Source organism: Desmodus rotundus, chromosome 3 (genome assembly GCF_022682495.2).
Source record: "Desmodus rotundus isolate HL8 chromosome 3, HLdesRot8A.1, whole genome shotgun sequence".
Taxonomy (NCBI): Eukaryota; Metazoa; Chordata; class Mammalia; order Chiroptera; family Phyllostomidae; genus Desmodus; species Desmodus rotundus.
In genome coordinates this window covers 189,978,227-189,996,116 of record NC_071389.1, presented here as the reverse complement: position 1 = coordinate 189,996,116, position 17,890 = coordinate 189,978,227, and the positions used below count along the sequence as shown (strand labels likewise).

Here is a 17,890-nt window from a genome sequence, read left to right as displayed (position 1 = left end):
TGCCCCACCAGATCTTTTGAAAATCCCAGTCGGATCATTTCCTGTTGAAACAGTGGGTGCCTTCTCGCTACCTACAGTGGATAAAAGTCCAGCCCCCTGGGCTGGTCCATAGGCCCCAGGTGACCGACCCCAGCCCAGTTCCCCAGCCTCCCACCCAGCCACCCCTCTGCCCCCCACGGGCTCCCTGAACTCCAGGCACACACTCTTCCCTCTGCCTGAAGTGCCAGGCCCACGCTGTGCCCTGCTCGCCCCTGAGGAACTCCTCTCTTCTGCTCAGCCTCCCCCATGCCTCCTGGGGCCCTTCCATGAAGCCTTAGATGCCCTGCCTCTGTCTTCCCAGCCAGTTGGGAGGCCGCAGTATACAGCGGTTAAGCACACGGGCTTTGGAGTCAAGTCCTGGCTCAGGTGCTGTGCCAACAACTTTACATGTACTATCTCAGGTAACCATTACAACGAGCTAGGTCCCACTGCCATTCCCTCTGTACAGTCAACTGAGGTTCAGAGAGGCTAAGTAACCCGTGTGAAGTCACACAGCTCACAAGATGCAGACGTCGGACTGGAAGTACCCTGTCTGGCTACCACAATATTATTGCCTCTGGATGAATGCAAATGCCCCAAAGCCCCTCATTTCTTCTTTTAATAGCAACCTTTATTTCTTTTATCTATAGTCTTGCATTTATACATGTTAGGTGTGTTTGAGGAATTAAATATCTTGTTCCCATCTACTATTCAGGGAAGATTTCTGTTTGATTCTCCCACTTTTACCCTCTCGGAAATGTGCTGGTGGCCTCTGCGATGAACAGGGTCCGAGAGCTCTGTCCCCAGATGTGCGAGGAAAAGAGGGACACGGCTGAGAGGACTGTGACATCAGCAGGCAGCCTGCTGTTTCCCCTTAGAATAAATTCACCCGCATCCAGCAAGGTGGGAATCGGACAAGTAAACACTGCTCTGCTTAATAAAAATACTAAGAAAAGTCATCTGTCTGGATAGCGGAGGTCCCCAAGGGAATCATCCAGATCGTCACTAGTCTGCTGGGAATCCCCGACTGCTCTCCACGGCCAGCTGACTCAGCAGTGTGCCCAGACACCACCGTGCAGCTCTGCTCTCAGCTTCCACCTTCTCTCTTAAAATGTCCTCATAGGAGCCCTGAGCTCCCTTCAGATCAGACTACTCGGTGCTGATCAATTCTCTGAACAGTTCCTGGCTTCTGGGCTCCACACCTCTGAACTTTACCTGCCACTCTCTCTGCCTCCTACATACAACTACCTCCACCTCCCTCACCTGGTGTGCCCTCCCACCCCCCACCCAGTGGGCGCCACTCCTCCGTGAAGAGCCTTCCCAATCTCTGACCAGGTAAGAGCTCTTCCTTCTCCAAACCACGGTGGCACCTGCTACTTGCCATCCAGGACCAAGTTCCATCCTTCCCCTCGGTTGAAGGAATCCTGATCCTGCCCGCATTTTCCCATCTCTACCAGTCCCGGGGCCATGTTCTCGGGCCTGATGGCTGCAGCGGTCTCCTCGTTGCCTCGGTGTCCAGTCGCGCCCCAACACAATCTTGTCTCTGTGAGGCCTCTGACAAAACCCATACCCCCCAGCTTCTGCTGGAACAGTTCTGTCTTCATCCCAGCTCGCCCCTCCCCCCCATCCTCTGCTTATCGCCCCGTTCTGGCCACATGGAACTTCTTTCAGGTTATGACCACACTGTGTTCTCTCCTCCCCAGCCTTTCCCACAGGCTGTTCTCATTTTCTGGAACCCTCTCCCCATGCCCTTTGTCTGCATAATGTTTACTCATCCTTCAAATCTTAGTTGTCTTTTATGTCCTTCCTCCTGGACCACCTGTTTGGTTTCAGTGACCATGGGTATGTGTTCCCTACCACCCTCACACCTAATCAGTAGCCCACTCAGCTCTACGAAGTCCTCGCCCAGGCCTACAAGACTCTACACAAGCTGGATTTCAACCTTGTTTTCTACCCCTTTTCCCCCGTCTGAGAAGCTATAGCCCCGGTAACCACGTAGGATGCTTCACGGGGCACAGCCTGGCTTCGGTCAACAGCAAGCATTTATTGAGCTATTCCACAGGCCCGACACTTTGCCAGGCACTGTGGGATAGAACGCCGAGCAAGATGGAAGCAGCCTTTGTTTAGGAAGTTTCCATTGTAGCAGGAGAAGACCAAACATAAACAAATAAAAAAGTCAACGTGTCTTATATCAGATAAGTGCTACAGAGAGGAACCAACAAAGCAGGGTGAGGGGGACAGGGAATGTGGAGGTGGGGGTGTTATTTTATTTAGGGTGACAAGGACTCAGCAATCAAAGGTGGCATTTGAGTGGTGACCTGAAGGAAGGGAGGGGACAAAACCTGTGGATATCTGGGGGAAGGAAGCTGCAGGCAGAGGAGACAGCCCGTGCAAAGGCCCTGGGGTGGGAGCTTGTTACACGTGCGTCAGGAAGAGCAAGGAACCCGACAATGCTGGCACAGAGCAAGTACTCAGGACAGAAGATGAGGTCAAGAGGCAGGGAGGGGTGAGGAGTGTGGCTCGCAAGGGCCTCGTGGGCCTCCATAAGCACTTCTGCTTCTACGCTGAATGAGACAGGGAGACTTTGGAGGGCTTTGAGCAGAGGGGTGGGGAACAAGGTCTGACTTACCTTTCAAAGGATCGTACTGGCTGCTGGGTGGAGAAGTGACTGTAGGGGGCAAGGGTGGAAGCAGGGAGACCAGTCAGAGGCCACTGCGGTCGTCCAGGCCAGAGATACTATGGCTCAGTACATTAATTCATTGATTCAATAAAGGACAGACAGAATAAATGAATCGTTCCTCTCTGGTTGGCCACTGAAGTGGTTTCCAATGTTGTGCTAATGTAAATAATGCTATACGCAGTGCCATTTGCATAATGATTTTTATTTTTACTGTTGATGTTTTGATTGTCTTTCCCTCCTCACAATAGTTTCTCAAGTGTGGAGCTGCTTGATGAAAGGGGAGAAAGATTTCAAGGTTCCTAAAACATACTGTCGAATTGCTTTCCATGAAGGGTAGAAAGGTATTATTGCTTTTGAAAGTATGCTAAGTTGACAAGTCCTCCCCACCCCAAAAGAACTTGTTCTCTTTCTTCTATTTGAACATCAGGTTTCTAAACACTTGCTCAGCTTACAGGCTTGTAGCAGGGTGGAGGGAGTTAGGGAGTGGACCCCCCCCCCCTGCTTGTCTCCTGGGCTTTACTAGACAGAAGTGGGAAGAGAGGGGAGGGGGGAAGTTCCAACTGGGATTTCACTGGCTTGTCCATGCATGGGGGGTGGAGGGGATGACCAGCTGCCAGGGAGGGGCTGGAGCAAGGGGTCCGAAGCTGAACACCTCTCCTTTATTTTTTGTCCGCTAGTCCTCATCCTTTTCTAGCCCGTTCTTTTCACTGACAGCACTCTACACTTCGGTCCTTTGATGGATTTTCAGAGGATCTTCATTCATACCAGTGTTCAGGTTTTCGCCGTATATTATGGTCTCCCAAGCGATACATTTATGTGGTTAGAATATTCGGTTCTGTTTGTGAAAATACTTTTGATCTGAACATATTTGATAGCTAAAGCCTCCCCTCCTCCTTGGAAAAAGGAAAAAAGTAATTGCACAGAAAGAACTCAGAGGAAAGGAACTTTGTGAAGAGTTGGGATGGGGGTGGGTGGAGGGGCTGCTGAACCACATCACTTTCTGCCCAAACGGAGGTCAAGACTTTTCCCACTCTGAGCAAAGAAAGGCTGGCGCAGACCGGCCTCCCCCTGCCAGCCCCAACAAAACCCTGTGGGAAGGGGGTTTAGTTTTTTTTTTGTTTTTTTTTTTTTGCTTTTTAACTGTTTCTTATGGGCTGCAAATTACAAATTATTCTCCTTTCCTTTCACCAAATAATCAACTGGTCCAGGAATCTGAAAGCCCAGCACAATTTAGTTTGAGTCTCAAAATGCAGGGTCGGTTCAGCCTCGCTAAGGCTGTTCAGCTTTTAATTTCTGGAGCAAGACTCAGCAAACAGTCCAACACTTTTGTGGAGCTGTGAGAGTTGAGCTTCACTGTTTGATAAATGAGCAGACGGCAGGCAGCCCCTCTTTCTTTTTTTTGTACGGGTTCAATGAAGCCTGCCTAAAGAACGCCACATGCTGTTCTAGCTAGTGATCTAACATTCCGCCACATCCAGCCTTCCAAAGTCCCTTTAATTACTCAGGAATCCCACCCTTCTCTCTTTCAGCCTGGCAGACAGGGCGGGGGGGCTCCACAGGGCTGGGGGTGGGAGGTAGGGGATCCCAGGAGAACTACTGTCTCGGGAGTTTTTATGGGGGGGGGTTCACGTTATTCATCTCCCCAGTCCATTCTTCTCCCTGTACAACACACTGCTCCGGGTTGAAGGAAACTCAACATGCAGGCTTTCCTGACATAATTTGGTGGGTTCAGTTTTTAAAAGCCACGAGTTTTAGGTGAACATTCCTGAAATGGCATATTCAAACCACGGCCCTCCTTTAAGATCAGAAGGGGAAAGAGTGAGGAGAGGAACTGACACCCACTGAGCACCGCTGCGCACTGTGCTCTCGCCAGGTGTCTTGCGCTCGGTGATGAAATTTTACCCCACGAACAACGTTGTGAGAGAGTATGGTGATGCCTGCTTCGCAGACGAGAAGCTGGGATCCACGGAGATTGACAAGGCTGCTCGGCTTCACAGACTCTGGCCAGGGGGAGAAGCAGGAAGCCTGTGCTACTTCTTCTCCTGTTCTTCACTGTGGCTGACACCATGGGAGCCAGTGAGGTGTCCACTAACAGGGTGTGACACCGTGGACGACATCCTCTCAAGGTGTCACCTCAGGAGACATTGCAGAGCCACTCGGTCTCTACAGATAGACTTTGTTTGATTTTGACCCCAAACTGTATGATCTTGATCCGGCTTGATCTCTACACTTAGTCATCAGAACGGCTCTGCAAAAAGGCTTTTGGTTGCTTCCAAAACTCAATCCACCCTTTGCAGGCAAAAATTTGCCACCAACAAGAACTGATCCCAAAGAGGTTCCAAAGTAGGGAGGTAAGTGCACACCCTCCCATGCTTTGGAGGGGACAAACTCCCGTGTATACGCAACGTCAACTGTGCTTAAAGCTGTAAACACGAGAGCTGTGGGTCTTACATCAGAGGTCGTTTGGGTGTGGGAAAAGAAGAACGGGCTTTTCAAACAGCAAGAAATTAGAAATTCGTACAATGCCACGCTCCTGATTTACAACAATGTACTGTAGAAGTCTTATGGTCTTCTCTTAAAAAACACAATTTTCTCAACAAGAGAGAGAAATGATTAGAGAAAGGGGTTCATTAAAGGGATTCTAAGTATCACAACTCTAAGTCTAAAGGTGGGACACTCGCTTTCTTTGTTGACAGCAGATCTAGCCCCTTTTCCAGCGAAGATAAAATAATGAAGCCGGGTGGTGTGAATTGGGATTTTTAAAACACCCTACCTCAGTGTTACCATCTTGAAATGGATAGTTGCCAAACTAATCTTACTATGCAAGATTAACGTAACTCTATCCATTTGATAATTTTTGGGGGGTGGCAGCACCCACTTGGTACCAGGCACTGGTAGTCCACAGGATAAAATGTTGCAGGAAATTCCCCAAAAGCAATTTCCAAAATTTTCAGAAATTCCTACCTACTGCATTAAGACAGCAATGGAGTTTCAAACCACGCACATGGATTAATGCAGTATATCGTGAAAACCGCTTGGGTTAGGAAGGCACTGGTTAGCCTGTTGTCCCTTGCAGGGTGTCATGGTTGATAATTCCACCAAGTCCAAAGGCCCCGGACTGCCCTCCAGCTGCCTGGATGGTAGTCACGCGTGTGACTCTGACAAAAGACAGTCCTCACTCGCTGATTTGGCTGGAATGGGGTGAGTTACGTAAGACAGAGGTTAAGTCAAAAACGGAATAATTCTGAAGACGGTAATGAGAGAGGGCGCGGGCGGCGATGGCAGCGTGTGTGCGGTGTGGGAAATTTTTAGAACAATTGTTCTCACGATTGTTTCAGAACGAAGAGCAGCTAGAAGAGTTGACTGCTGATGTCTTAGCGACGATACATTAAGAACATCAAGTGTTAAAGCCCTGAAACGTTGCCATGATGAACTGAAACCGGAACCACAGCTAACGCGCGCTGCGGGTTTATATTCACCAGGCGCTGGGCTGAGGAAGCCCTTTTAGCAGTCATTACCCCAACGATTCCTCAGGGGGGTGCTAGCATTTTCCCACTTTACCAATGGGGAAACTGAGGCCCCGGGCTATTAAGAAATCGCTTACCCTCACAGAGCTGGTAAGTAGTGCACGGGGGATCCAAACCCAAACAATTTGATTTCAGAGTTTGTGCAGTGAATGCCACTAAAGACACCTGAAATAAACTCCGGACTCCTGTGTGAAACCAGCCATTCTGGGGTGGACACCCCACACCGACACTGAAGGTAAGAATAACACATGCATAATTTTTTAAAAAGATGACAAAAAGAATAACACATGCAACAGTGTTGCAAGTACATTCCATGGACTTGTTTTTCTCCTTGAACATTGGAAAACGATCATCCCTGAAGGAGCCTAAGGATGCTTCAGAGCACCGTTATCTTCTGCTGTGGCCCCTCCACAGGGGTGCGTGTGACTCTAGCCAGGGAGGGAGGTGTGGGTGGGCGGGTGGATTATAAGGACTCTTGAGGAAAAGGGCGGTCAGGTAAAATGAGAGGAATCTTTAGCCTCATTTCCGTTCCAGGTACATGTGGCTGCAGGAGGCACAGGTCCCCAAGTCAGAATTGGTATTGTTTTTTGTTTTTTGGTTTTTTTTCTCATTGCTCAAGCATAGCGGGCAGGGAAGAAAGAGCCAAATATTCAAGGAAGACCCACCCACAGCCCAAACTGCCAATGATCGCAAATCCTCATGGGAAAAAAGCAGGATACAAATCAATTCAAGTCACACAAGAACATCCTTTGCTCTAGTCTTCCTACCTCCTACTGGTGTCCCTGCCCCACAGAGGGGGTCCAGTGCTCTTCCCGAACCTTCGGATCCAGCCCCGCCACTGAGCATATGGCCCTGGAAAAACTGCTCAATCCCACCGAAAGTTTCCTCACCTGGAAAATGGGGGGGTTTCACCAACAGATCTCTAAGTCCCCTTGACGGAGTAAACTTATTTATATTGAGGTGACAGTAACCGAGAAGTATGAATGAAGTACCCTGTGCTGTTCTAGTTGCACTTTGACAGACTTACAGGAGTTGAAGAATCCGGGACATCAGCAAGCCTTCAGGGGAGGTGACTTTGCGAAGCAAAATACTCTCCACAAATTCAAGTTACACTCCGTCATCGCCGTCTAGTGCTTATCTGTGAATGTGCCTCTTCCTGACAAGTTCTTCAAACTGCTGGCCATAAGTCACGCTACCCTCCTAGAGCCCTAGTGGCCACACTGGGACCACCTATGTTACTCTCCACGGGCCCCCCACGGAGATTACGCCCTGCACTCTTTCAGGATCCGGGTCCTGTTTCAGAGTTGCAGCCCGTAAGAGGACTCGTGGGCGACTCGTGGGCGAAGAGAGGCAAAAGGTACAGACTTCCAGCTGCAAGATGAATGAGCCCTGGAGATGCGATGTACACAGCATGCAGACCACTGAGTCGTTATATTGGAAAGTTGCTAAGAGAGTAGATCTTAAAAGTTCTCATCATTGGAAGGAAATTGTAAATATGTGTGGTGATGGATGATAACATTGTGGTGATCATTTCTCTCTCTCTCTCTGCCTCTCTCTATATATATATATCAAATCATTACGTTGTACATCTGAAACCAATACAGTATTATATGTCAATTAAAAAAAGAATACAGAGATGTCTGAAGTGCCCTCGTGTGGATAAAAGCGCTGGTTGCCTACCTCCTTCCCTTTCTAACGAACCTCTAACTTTTTACTCCAGGAGTCAGTGGGCTCCACTTTCCTGCCTCCCTGACAGTGAAGGACTGTGTTGGGAAGTCACTGGGCAGGGCTCTGGGAAAGCTCCCTAGGAGGGCTGACTCACCTGGAGTTTGCGCCTTCCTCTCCTTACCCCACCCCTCTTCCTGCTTCTTGCCTGGAATATAGCCTTTGCTGTCCAGCAGCCAGTTTGGACCATGAGGTGACCTAGAAATTGGAAGCCATCTGCTAGCGATGGCAGCAGAGAGAAGAGCCCGGGTCCCTGATGCTCTTATAGCGATGTCATACCAATGCCGGGTTTCCTTCTTCTAGACTTATTTTATATATAAAAAAGTAAAACCAAAGATGTATTTAAGCCACTGTTTGGGAATAGGGAGGGGCATCTTTTACCCACCGCCCCAACCCAAGTCCGAACTGATACACTTTCTGATTTCCACCCAGCACTTACTTCACAGAGCAGGTTCCAGCGGCCCTGGAGTTAGGTATGTCTTCTTTAAATGGGAATGAAAACGGCATCCAGTTGACAGGGCTGTGCGGGGGTAACTGAGATAGCGTGTGCAGGGGGCTCGGCCTAGTGCGGGCACAGCGCCGGCGTTACTGTCATTACAATTTCCGGTTTAGAAGTATTGCCGGCTGATACGGTAAAGGTCTTCGTGTGTTTGTAGACTAAGTTTCCCATTGGATGGATGGAGGGACTGAGATTCAGAGAGGGAAAGGGACCAACAGATCTTCACGTTCAGGGCCCCAAACTTGGCATTGTTGGAAACCCCAGGCCTATAGCACATGCTGGGCCTTCAACAGAGGTTTGTCGAAGGAGACTCTCATTGGTCTTTGGACCTCTGCTGGCATGTGTGTTACAAATGCTGGGAAAGTGATCCCTTTGTAGGTTAGAGATGTTCTCTCTGCTCAGAAACTGGAGGCTCCACTTTTCTTTCTGAAAGGATTTAGCTTGTCACTAAGCACATGATGCTCCATCCTTGAGCAGGTAGAATTTTTGCTTTGGAGTTTCCCAAAGACCAGTGGGAACAGGAGAAAGAAGTAACTGGTGTAATTAAAACACCCACTTCAGATTCCGTGGGTCCCATAAGGCTGTTGGTTGGGACCTCTCCCACAATACTAGCCCCTGGGGGTTTCCCAGGACTGGCATTGACCCCACTGACCTTGACCCCCACCCCAAAGGAGCCTGAAGCTTCCTCCTCTGTGTCCCTCCAACCCTGGGTTTCCAGCTCAAGAGGCAAATTTGCCATCTTGTTTTGAGGTTTCTCATGTGTGGATGTCCCCTCTGTAGCTCATTCCCTCCAGGAAGCTGTCTCCTCACTCTGTACCCATCACCTAGCACAGGGCCCAGCCCAAGACAGAGCGAGACCAGTGAGCATTGAGAAATGCGTGAAGCCAAATGTTGAGGGAGGAAGCAGCAGGAAAAATACTGCAAGGGGCTTCACAGTGCCTGGAACACCCAGCGGGGAAGACCTGAGGGGCATTTATCATCTGTGACCACCAGCACACGTGACCCCTGAGACACAGAGAGGCAGAGACCTCTCCCAAATTCCATCATCTAGGCTGCCGGGAGACTGCTACTGACTACAGCAAAGGGGAAGAAAGACTCTGTACACAAAACTGCCTCCACACACACCCACTGTCCCCCCAGAATAACCTGCTCTGTGTAAACGAGATGTTAAGTTCATGGACTCTGGAGCCGGATTCACATTCTGAATTCACTGAGTGCTGGCTGTGCGACCTTGGGCACCTTACCTAACTTGTCCGGGACTCAGTTTACCCATCTGTGGATGGGGATAATAACAGTTTGCACCTCACAGAGCTGTTGTTTCAAGGATTAGATGACGTTGATACATGTAACGCGCTTAGAACAGTGCCAGGTACACAGAAGACCCAATGTAAGTGGTTGCTGTTTTTATTAATTGTATGAGAAGTCTGGAAATGCTACATTTATAATTAGATGTAGCAAGATGCTTCTACCATCTTTTAAGAAAATTACCTAGGATAAGCTTGGGCAATTTGTCTGAGTATGATGTCATATATGTAGGGCAATTCTGATCCTTATTACTTTAGGGCTTTTTCATTTTACACTTCCGTTGTTCTCGAAAATTTAATGTTACTGCTTTTGGGGGAGAACTAGGGTTATCATGTTGGAAATATTTTGTCTCCACCTGACAAGCCTGGAGGCGCCAGCAGCAGGAGGGAAAGGTCAGGGGAGGTCAAACCACTCACGCCCTTTCCCCATGGCAGGTCCCCAGGCCACACGTGGTTGGACCGAGCTGGGGGTTGGGGATGCAAGACTGCAGGAGCATGGGACTGGACTTTTCATGTCCAAAAGAGAGTCTAAATTATTGAAAAGAGTCTTGTTCTTATGGCTGATCACCAAGAAGCCATTGAATCTGCCGTGAAACCATCAGGGGTCCAAGAAGGGAGTTTGGGCCCCGCACGATTGAAGGAGTGACCAGGACACAGCAAAGCCATTTTCTGTGTGTATATCACCAAGCTCAGCCTGTTCCTGCCCCAGTTACATGTGCCGGGGCTCATCCGGGCATCTCTAAGAATCAGGGTGGAGCCCTGAGTGTGTGGTGAGCTGGTCAAAATCATGCAGCACAGGAACAGAGCGGCCGGCGAGTCCTCAGTGCAGCAGCAAGAGCAGCTGTGGGGGGTGGGGGTGGGGGGGCTTGAGGTTGGCCAGACAGCACGTCCCTTCAGCCAGTGGGACGGAGATCCACAGGGGCTCCCCCAAGCCCCACAACTGGACCCCTTCTCCCAGCGTAGGGGTGATGATCATAGCAGAGGGCACTGGTTTCTGGGAGGAAGCCTCAAAGAGCACCAGCTGGTCTTTCCTCTAAGCCCCCACTTCCCCTTCCCTGGAGGCACCTGCAGAGGAGAAAGAAAGGGCCAGCAGCACCCTTTCACAGAGCGAATGCTGAGCCACTGAGCAGCAGAGGCCCTGACTTCTGTGTGAGATGGGAGTTTTAACTTGGACCAAACTGGGCTTTCTCATAGCTGAGTTTTAATGACCGAAGCGAGGCTGGCAGGATGGCTGAGCATGGCCGGATGCTGTGGGACTTCCCTGTGATGTTGTCAGCAAGGCTGGACAGAGGACTTTCAAGGTGGGCTCTTCAAAGGAAGTAAAGATACAGCCAGTTCCCATTGCACATTAACAAGTCCACCCCCACTCAGCGAACGAGCTCACGGAAAACGGGGCCAATGCCCATTTCATACAGTTACCATATGAGGTACAAATTCACAAATGTCAAGTGACTCACATGGCCCCTGGCAAACACTACTCACGAAAGTCCTTCAACTTCTAGCAAACACTGGGGGTCCATGAGTACCAGGCACTCTCCTGGGCGCTAGGTATTTACAGTGGACAAAAAAGTCCTCATGCAGCTCCCACTAGTAGAGAAGGAGGCAGACAAAACACAGCACCTAACATATGTGTAATAGAAAAATATACCAGTCATATATATGATGGTTATGTACAATTATAATATGTAATAACATATAATAGATAATATGCAGCTAGATAATATACAGTGATATATAATGATATAATCAAAATTATACATACTATGTATTAGTGATGCCATCTACGTTTGGTACTTCAGACAGTGCTGGGGTTATAGAGAGAAGCAAAGCGTGGTGCGGAAACAGAGGAGCTAGGAGGGGTGCGGGCCACTTTTAGACAGTGGTGCTTTCTTCTGCTGGGAGAGCTCTTCGCATTTGAAAAAGTGCTCTCGTAAGCTCTGCCCCATTTTATCCCTAGAGTAATTTGGTGAGAGATTACTCCCGTCTAAAGATAAGGATCTGAGAGCTCAGGAAAGTTAAGTGACTCCAAGTTGGGTGACCTTTCGGTACCCTAGCCCACAGTAAAAGCGGGCAAAGGCCAGTTTAGCAAGAAGCCTCAGCGTCCTCTGCAAATCCTAAAATTAATTCTGGGACCTGAAGTCAATACAGCATTACTGGCAGCCAGTGCTTGTGGAGCCTGGCCACAGCACTGGAAAGAGGATCTCTGATTCAGGTCTTACCTGCAGCAAAGCAATTGCTGTCACTTTGTCAATGACAGTACCCCAGCCAGGGGACATGGGGCAAGGTGCGGGGAGCTTCAACACTGGTATCTGTTTTGCCTCAGCCTTCCTGCAAGCTGGGTGGAGAGACCACCCCCAACCTAATCTGAAACATTGACCCTCGCCTGCTCTGAGTTAAAAGTTCGTAGATACATCACAAGTTCGGACGAAGCTGTTCAAAGGAAGACTGTCCACAATCACACCCCAAGGTCTCAGGGACATGGCAGCGGTAGCGTGCCGGGGACCCTCAGGAAGGGCAGCTGTCTGGGGTTTCCACGCAACGAGCTCAACGTGCAGCCCGCCTTCAGCAGGCCCCACCCTCAGCAGGCCCCACCCTCAGCAGGCCCCACCCTCAGCAGGCCCCACCCTCAGCAGGCCCCACCCTGCCCCCAGCCGTCCTCTACTTAAAAGGGCAGCCCCGCTCCCAGGGCATTTGAAATCCATGGCGAGGCAGCTGCAGAGCTTCTGCATTTGTGCTTTTGATACCATTAGAGCATTTCCTTGCTTTTGAACTGAAGATAAGACAGATGTTTATTTGGAGGTTTGGATACTTAGTTTAATTACTATTTTGGAAGCAGCTGGCACTGCACATCTTAAGAAGAAAGCAGTATTTGGAGATATATATATATATATATATGTATGTATATATTTTAAAGAGAGATGGGAAGGGAAGGAGAAATAGAGGAAGAGAAACATCGATGTGAGAGAGAAACATTGACCAATTGCCTCTTGTACGCACACTGACTGGGGACCAAACCTGTGACCCAGGCATGTGCCCTGACTGGGAATCAAACTGTCAACCTTTTGCTTTGCGGGATGATGTCCAACCTACTGATCCACACTGGTCAATGCTGGAAAAATATTTTAAATAGCCATTTGGGGTAAATGAGACCTGTGGGCAGAGATGTCAGCAGAAACCAAGGATCGGGGAACAAGGAAACTTGGTGGAGGCTGTCCCAAGAAGGAGGGAGAGCGGGGAGAGGGGAGCAGAAGGAGCTGGTAGAGGAGGAGTGAGGAGCCAACAGGGCAGAAGGGCTGGATCCAGCGGGGAACTGCCTGGTGGAAGGTCAGTGAGCCTCCACTGCAGTGGGGGATAGCACAGCAGCTTGAGATGGTGACATCTGTCCCATAGGACAGTGTGGGATGTAAACCCCTCCCACCACCTTCAGTCCACTAGGGTCACTAGGGCTGTTCTGTGCAAAGCAAAGAAGCCCCTGAATTTCACCCCTGGCTCACGATGGTTCAGAACAGGGCTGTGTAACAGCACTTTCTGTGATGATGGGAATTTCTATCTGCACTTCCAACAGGTAGCCCCCAGTGACATGTGGTCATTGAGCATTTGAAATATGGCTAGTGTGACTGAAGAATGTAATTTCGCTTAAGTTCCCAACCATATGTGGCTAGTGGCTACAATCCTGAACAGCACAGGTGCAGAGAGAGGTGGCACATGCAGAAGGAAGAGTCCCAAACCTTGAGCTGCAAGTCCTCTGGGGTTTGTGGAAGTCTTGGTGGCAGGCTGGAGACTTAGAATAGGAATGGAACTGGGGTTTGGGGAGGAGGGGCAGAGTTAAATCAATTTTACCTAGATCGTGGGGTGAAAGAAACTCTAAGCTGACGACAGGGTTACAAAAGTATTTGAGAAGAAAGGGACAGAAGGTCCTTACACCAGCGAGTTGGAGTTGCCGGAAATGGTGAGTTTTCTTTTTCCCCCCAGAATCTAAGCTAACAAACGGGCATTTGTATCTGCGCACAAACGCCCCATGGAGAACGTACAGCAACAGCAGTGGTGGTGGCGCATGGTGGGTGTCCCCAAACAGCTGAGCCACTCGATGACTGAGCGGACAGTGCCTTACATCATCCACTGACACCGTCCCAACCGCGTCTGCCACCCCCTCCCCGCGAAGGAGGTAGGGGTTAATTCCCACTTCACAGCACAGAGGCCTGAGGCCCAGAGGAGTTAAATGGTAAGTCCAGGAGAGTTAAGATTCTTGGGCTTTCGGTTCACCCGACCTGTCCCTCCATCTCAGAGGCCTCATCTGGACTTCGCATTGTGGTAGCTGCCAGGGAGTGTGTAGATGCAAATGAATGTTTCAGGACTGCAGAAATGTGACAAAGCTCCAGGGTCGCACGCATTCCCGGTGTGCTTCACCTGCTCTCCCCTGCTGAGGGGCCTGCAGCCTCCCACCCTCCCCGATCCGCGAGCCCCTCCACATTAGGGCCCATGTGGGTTCGCCACTGGGTCTCTCTGCCTAACCGCCACACAGCCCATCTCAGCTGACACGGATGGACCGAAGAAACGAATGAATGAAAGAGCAAAGGTTTCTCCACTGACTTTTTAAAACATTCTCTTCACTCTGGAGAAATAGCGTCGCCAGTATGTCACTAAAATGCTTTCCCCGTCCTAAGTGTCCGGGGCTTCTTCCCATTTATCGAGTGGAGCCAGTTCTCAGCCACTCAGTTTTGGACTCGCCTGGGAGACTGGCTCGGGTCCAACACCCCTCTTTTTTCCTTCCTGCTGATGATGTACCTGTTGGGGATCTGCAAAGCGAACCCCTGAAACTTATACACCCACCTCTTTCTGCCATTCCAGGCCTGGCTATACCTGCATGCAGAAAACTGGGAAGGAAAGGAACAGGCCTGCCTATTTTTTGTTACCAGAGGCAGTCAGAACTAGACATAGAGAAAAGAAGCTAACAAAAGGAGAAGGAATTTGGATGTGTTGACTCAAGTGAAATTGGGTATTTTGCAAGTGTAAAAATCTAAATTTTTATCTATCCCGCAAACAAATAGTCTTAGAGTGCCCCAGTAGCTTTCCTTGGCCTGGTAAGTATGAACGGTCAGTGATGGCGATTTTTTGTAGGCACAGCCCTGAGTGTGGAACATGTTCATCGTAAGATGGACAGAGAACAGCCAGGCTGCAGCTACCCGACACACACCACCTCTCCCAGGGGACGACTCCCAGCCCGCCAGGCCAATGATGCGAGGCCACTTCCCAGTGTCTCTGAGGCTTCCCCTTTACAGAGGCAAGCAGTTCGCCTGTCCCAGGCTCACCGACACACATATAACACCCTCGTGAGTTTAATGGTTGCCCCACGGAGGAAAAAAGTTACTTTCTGCAAATTGAGTACTGAGGAAATTCAAGTTAGACATTCACTTTTCCCTTTATAACCTGTCTGAATTGTTTGATGTTTTTAATACTTTGGTATTATTTTGCTCTGGTATTTGGCTTGGTATTCCTTTACCAAGGTTAACCAGTGCTTAAACTTTTTGCAGTGGAGTATTAACTTACAAAGTTTGGTGACTTAAAAAGAACCAATTAACATGATTAAGAAATGTGCATGAATTACTAAAAAGGATGGAAGAAAAGGAGTACGCCAGGTGAGCGGGACTCACCTTCCCAAAGCTGGCAGCATTGACAGGCTGGGTGTCATTCTTCTCGCAGAAGTCCAGGTAGTGCATGTAGAGGGCGCTGCGGGGAATGCAGACCCCCTCTGCAATCTCATAGTTCTCCTCCAGCCTGGGGAAATACACCAATGCCCAGTGAGCAAATCCCCAGCAAGACAGTTACGATCTTTCTAGTCCTCCAGAGGCTTGGGAAGACTTCAGAAATAACTCTTCCTACAGATGAGGAAACCAAGGCCCAGGAGAACAAAGCAACCTGCCAGAGTTCATGATGGAGTTAGTAGGTGATCAGGATCAGACTCCTGGTCTCCGTGGGAATGACTGCTGGTCACTTTTCCAGCCTAAATTCCCAGCCATTTCTCTCATCGCTGTCATTGTTCTGACTACATACTGGGTGGATCAGGTTCCCCAATACTCCAAAAAATGATGGAGGGTCTTGCAGGTGTCTCAGCCAAGCTTCGAACCACACACTCACCGTGTAGCCATTTCTAATGGGTGTCACAATCATAGAGGGCTTTGCAGCTAACAGAGCAGTGGGTGGAGACAGCCTGAGAAAGCAAGTGCCCTGGAAAAGGCTGGAGAGTCATCAACCCACTGACAGAAGGGAGGCTTTCTACCGACAGCAGGGAGCTGAACCTCTTGGTTTCTTCAGTCGCCTTCGCGGCTGCACCGGGATTATATGGTTCTAGGCCTTTTGAATGAGTGTGGGTCAAGGGTTCATGGTAGGCACTTTGAACCTGGGTCAAATCCCAGCCTTGGCACTGGCCAGTGTGGTGACCTTGGGCCAGTCACTCAACCTCAGGCCTCAGCTTCCTTTTGGAGGTGATGATTATAACTACTTTATAAGGTTGCCGTCACAATCGGATGTGATATGTGACAGGTGCCAGCCTGATGCCTGGCCCCAGTGAGTTCTTAGTAGATGCTGGACCTCATCATTGTCCATTCTTCTCTTCATAAAACATTCATGGGCTCCTACAGGTCCAGAGCATGTGCTAGACATTGGGAACATAAAAAGCAAACTAGACTGTTTTTCCTCTTTAACCCGGACACCAGAATATAGTCATCAAAAAGAATCCTGCCTCCGCCGCCGTGGACACGCTGGAAGGCTCAGCGCTACAGCTACTGAGGCAGCTGGGGCTTCTCCGTGGGCCGCTCCCTCCAGAACCTGGGGCACACGCTACCCAATAAATGCACCAACAGAAAGTAGCTCTCCTTGGATCGTGAACTGGATTTTAGGAAACAACCCAAAGTCTCTTGGACTCAAGTTTGAGGGATAAAGTGACTGGAATAACCCTTTTCTAGCCAAACATGTTGGGAGAAGGGGTCAGATATAAGGCATGATTGATTCTAAAGCAAAGCAATAAACGTCCTCGAGGGGCTTCTGACGCGCTCAGAGGGCACTGGCCGAAGACGTGGCCCAGAGCCATCGCAGCCAGTGTGGAATGAGGACACGGCCTCCCAAGGTGCCTGCTGGAAAGGGCAGCGCTCATTTGGCTCCTTCCGACGTGTGATTGAGAGAGAATCGGTTCAGTCTTTTTCAGTCGGACCCCGTGGGTGGATGCGGCCTTGGGGTGCTCCGGTGAATGAAGCAGTGCTGCTGGCCCCAGATCATCCCACCCACCCTGGCTCCTTTTCTGGGAAGGGGAATGTTAAGTAACTCCTGACAGCTTTTCGAAGTGTTTCAGGAAACGCTTTATGCAACCCCTTCTGGGCAACCCAGTGCCTTGAGTCTGAGTCACTTCTGCATCCCTGAAGTCTAACATATTCCTTGGCACACAGCAGATGCTCAGTGAGTGTTTGGTGAATAGACTGTTTCAGCCATACAGTCATTCAACAAACTCCTCTTGATCTCTTATCACTCAGGTGCCAGGGATACCACGGTGAGCTACACGGTCCTTGTTTGCATACGGAGAGCAGACTGACAGTGGACAGAGGAAGACGCAGGTAATCTTTAGTTTAACAAATATTTACTGAATGCCAGGCAGCATTCCAAACATTAAGGAGAGGGCAGGGAATAAAACATAGGCCCTGTCCTGAAAGGGCTTACGTCCTAGTATATGTGTCTCCGATATCGTAACTCGGACCTCAAAATGTGTTTCTTGTGGGAAAATGATTTCACGGAGAGGTTAGGTTCCTCAGGACTACCCTAACTTCAGGTCTGGCCTGAATGGGAATCAGCCCTCTCTAGCTTAGCCCGGACGCCTAAGTGCTATTCACAGTATTGTTTCCCTGTAAGAGGCAGTTCAGAGGTCTAAATAACAAGCATACGCAACACACTCGTAGGAGCCATCTGAGTAACGCAGCTTTCACAAACTGGGGTCTCACAGACATGCTTTGTTTGGCCTGAACGGTGTTGGCCCAACTTTTAAAATTCAGGACATTTCACATTAGAATCTGGATTTCTGGCTTCTTTTGAAAAGGCTGAGATCTGGCAACACTGGGCCCATATTCCTGCATGACAACAATTGGCCAGAGTT

The 17,890-nt window shown here is 49.6% G+C and overlaps 1 protein-coding gene across 1 annotated transcript in view; it reads right to left on the bottom strand.

Moving 5' to 3' along the window:
• RFX4 (regulatory factor X4) overlaps window positions 1-17,890 on the bottom strand; it is a 134,180-nt gene that overhangs the window by 68,861 nt on the left and 47,429 nt on the right. Inside the window, exon 4 of the mRNA XM_024579275.3 lies at window positions 15,405-15,528. Within this exon, the coding sequence (XP_024435043.2) occupies window positions 15,405-15,528 (124 nt within the window). The remainder of the gene's footprint in view (window positions 1-15,404; window positions 15,529-17,890) is intronic.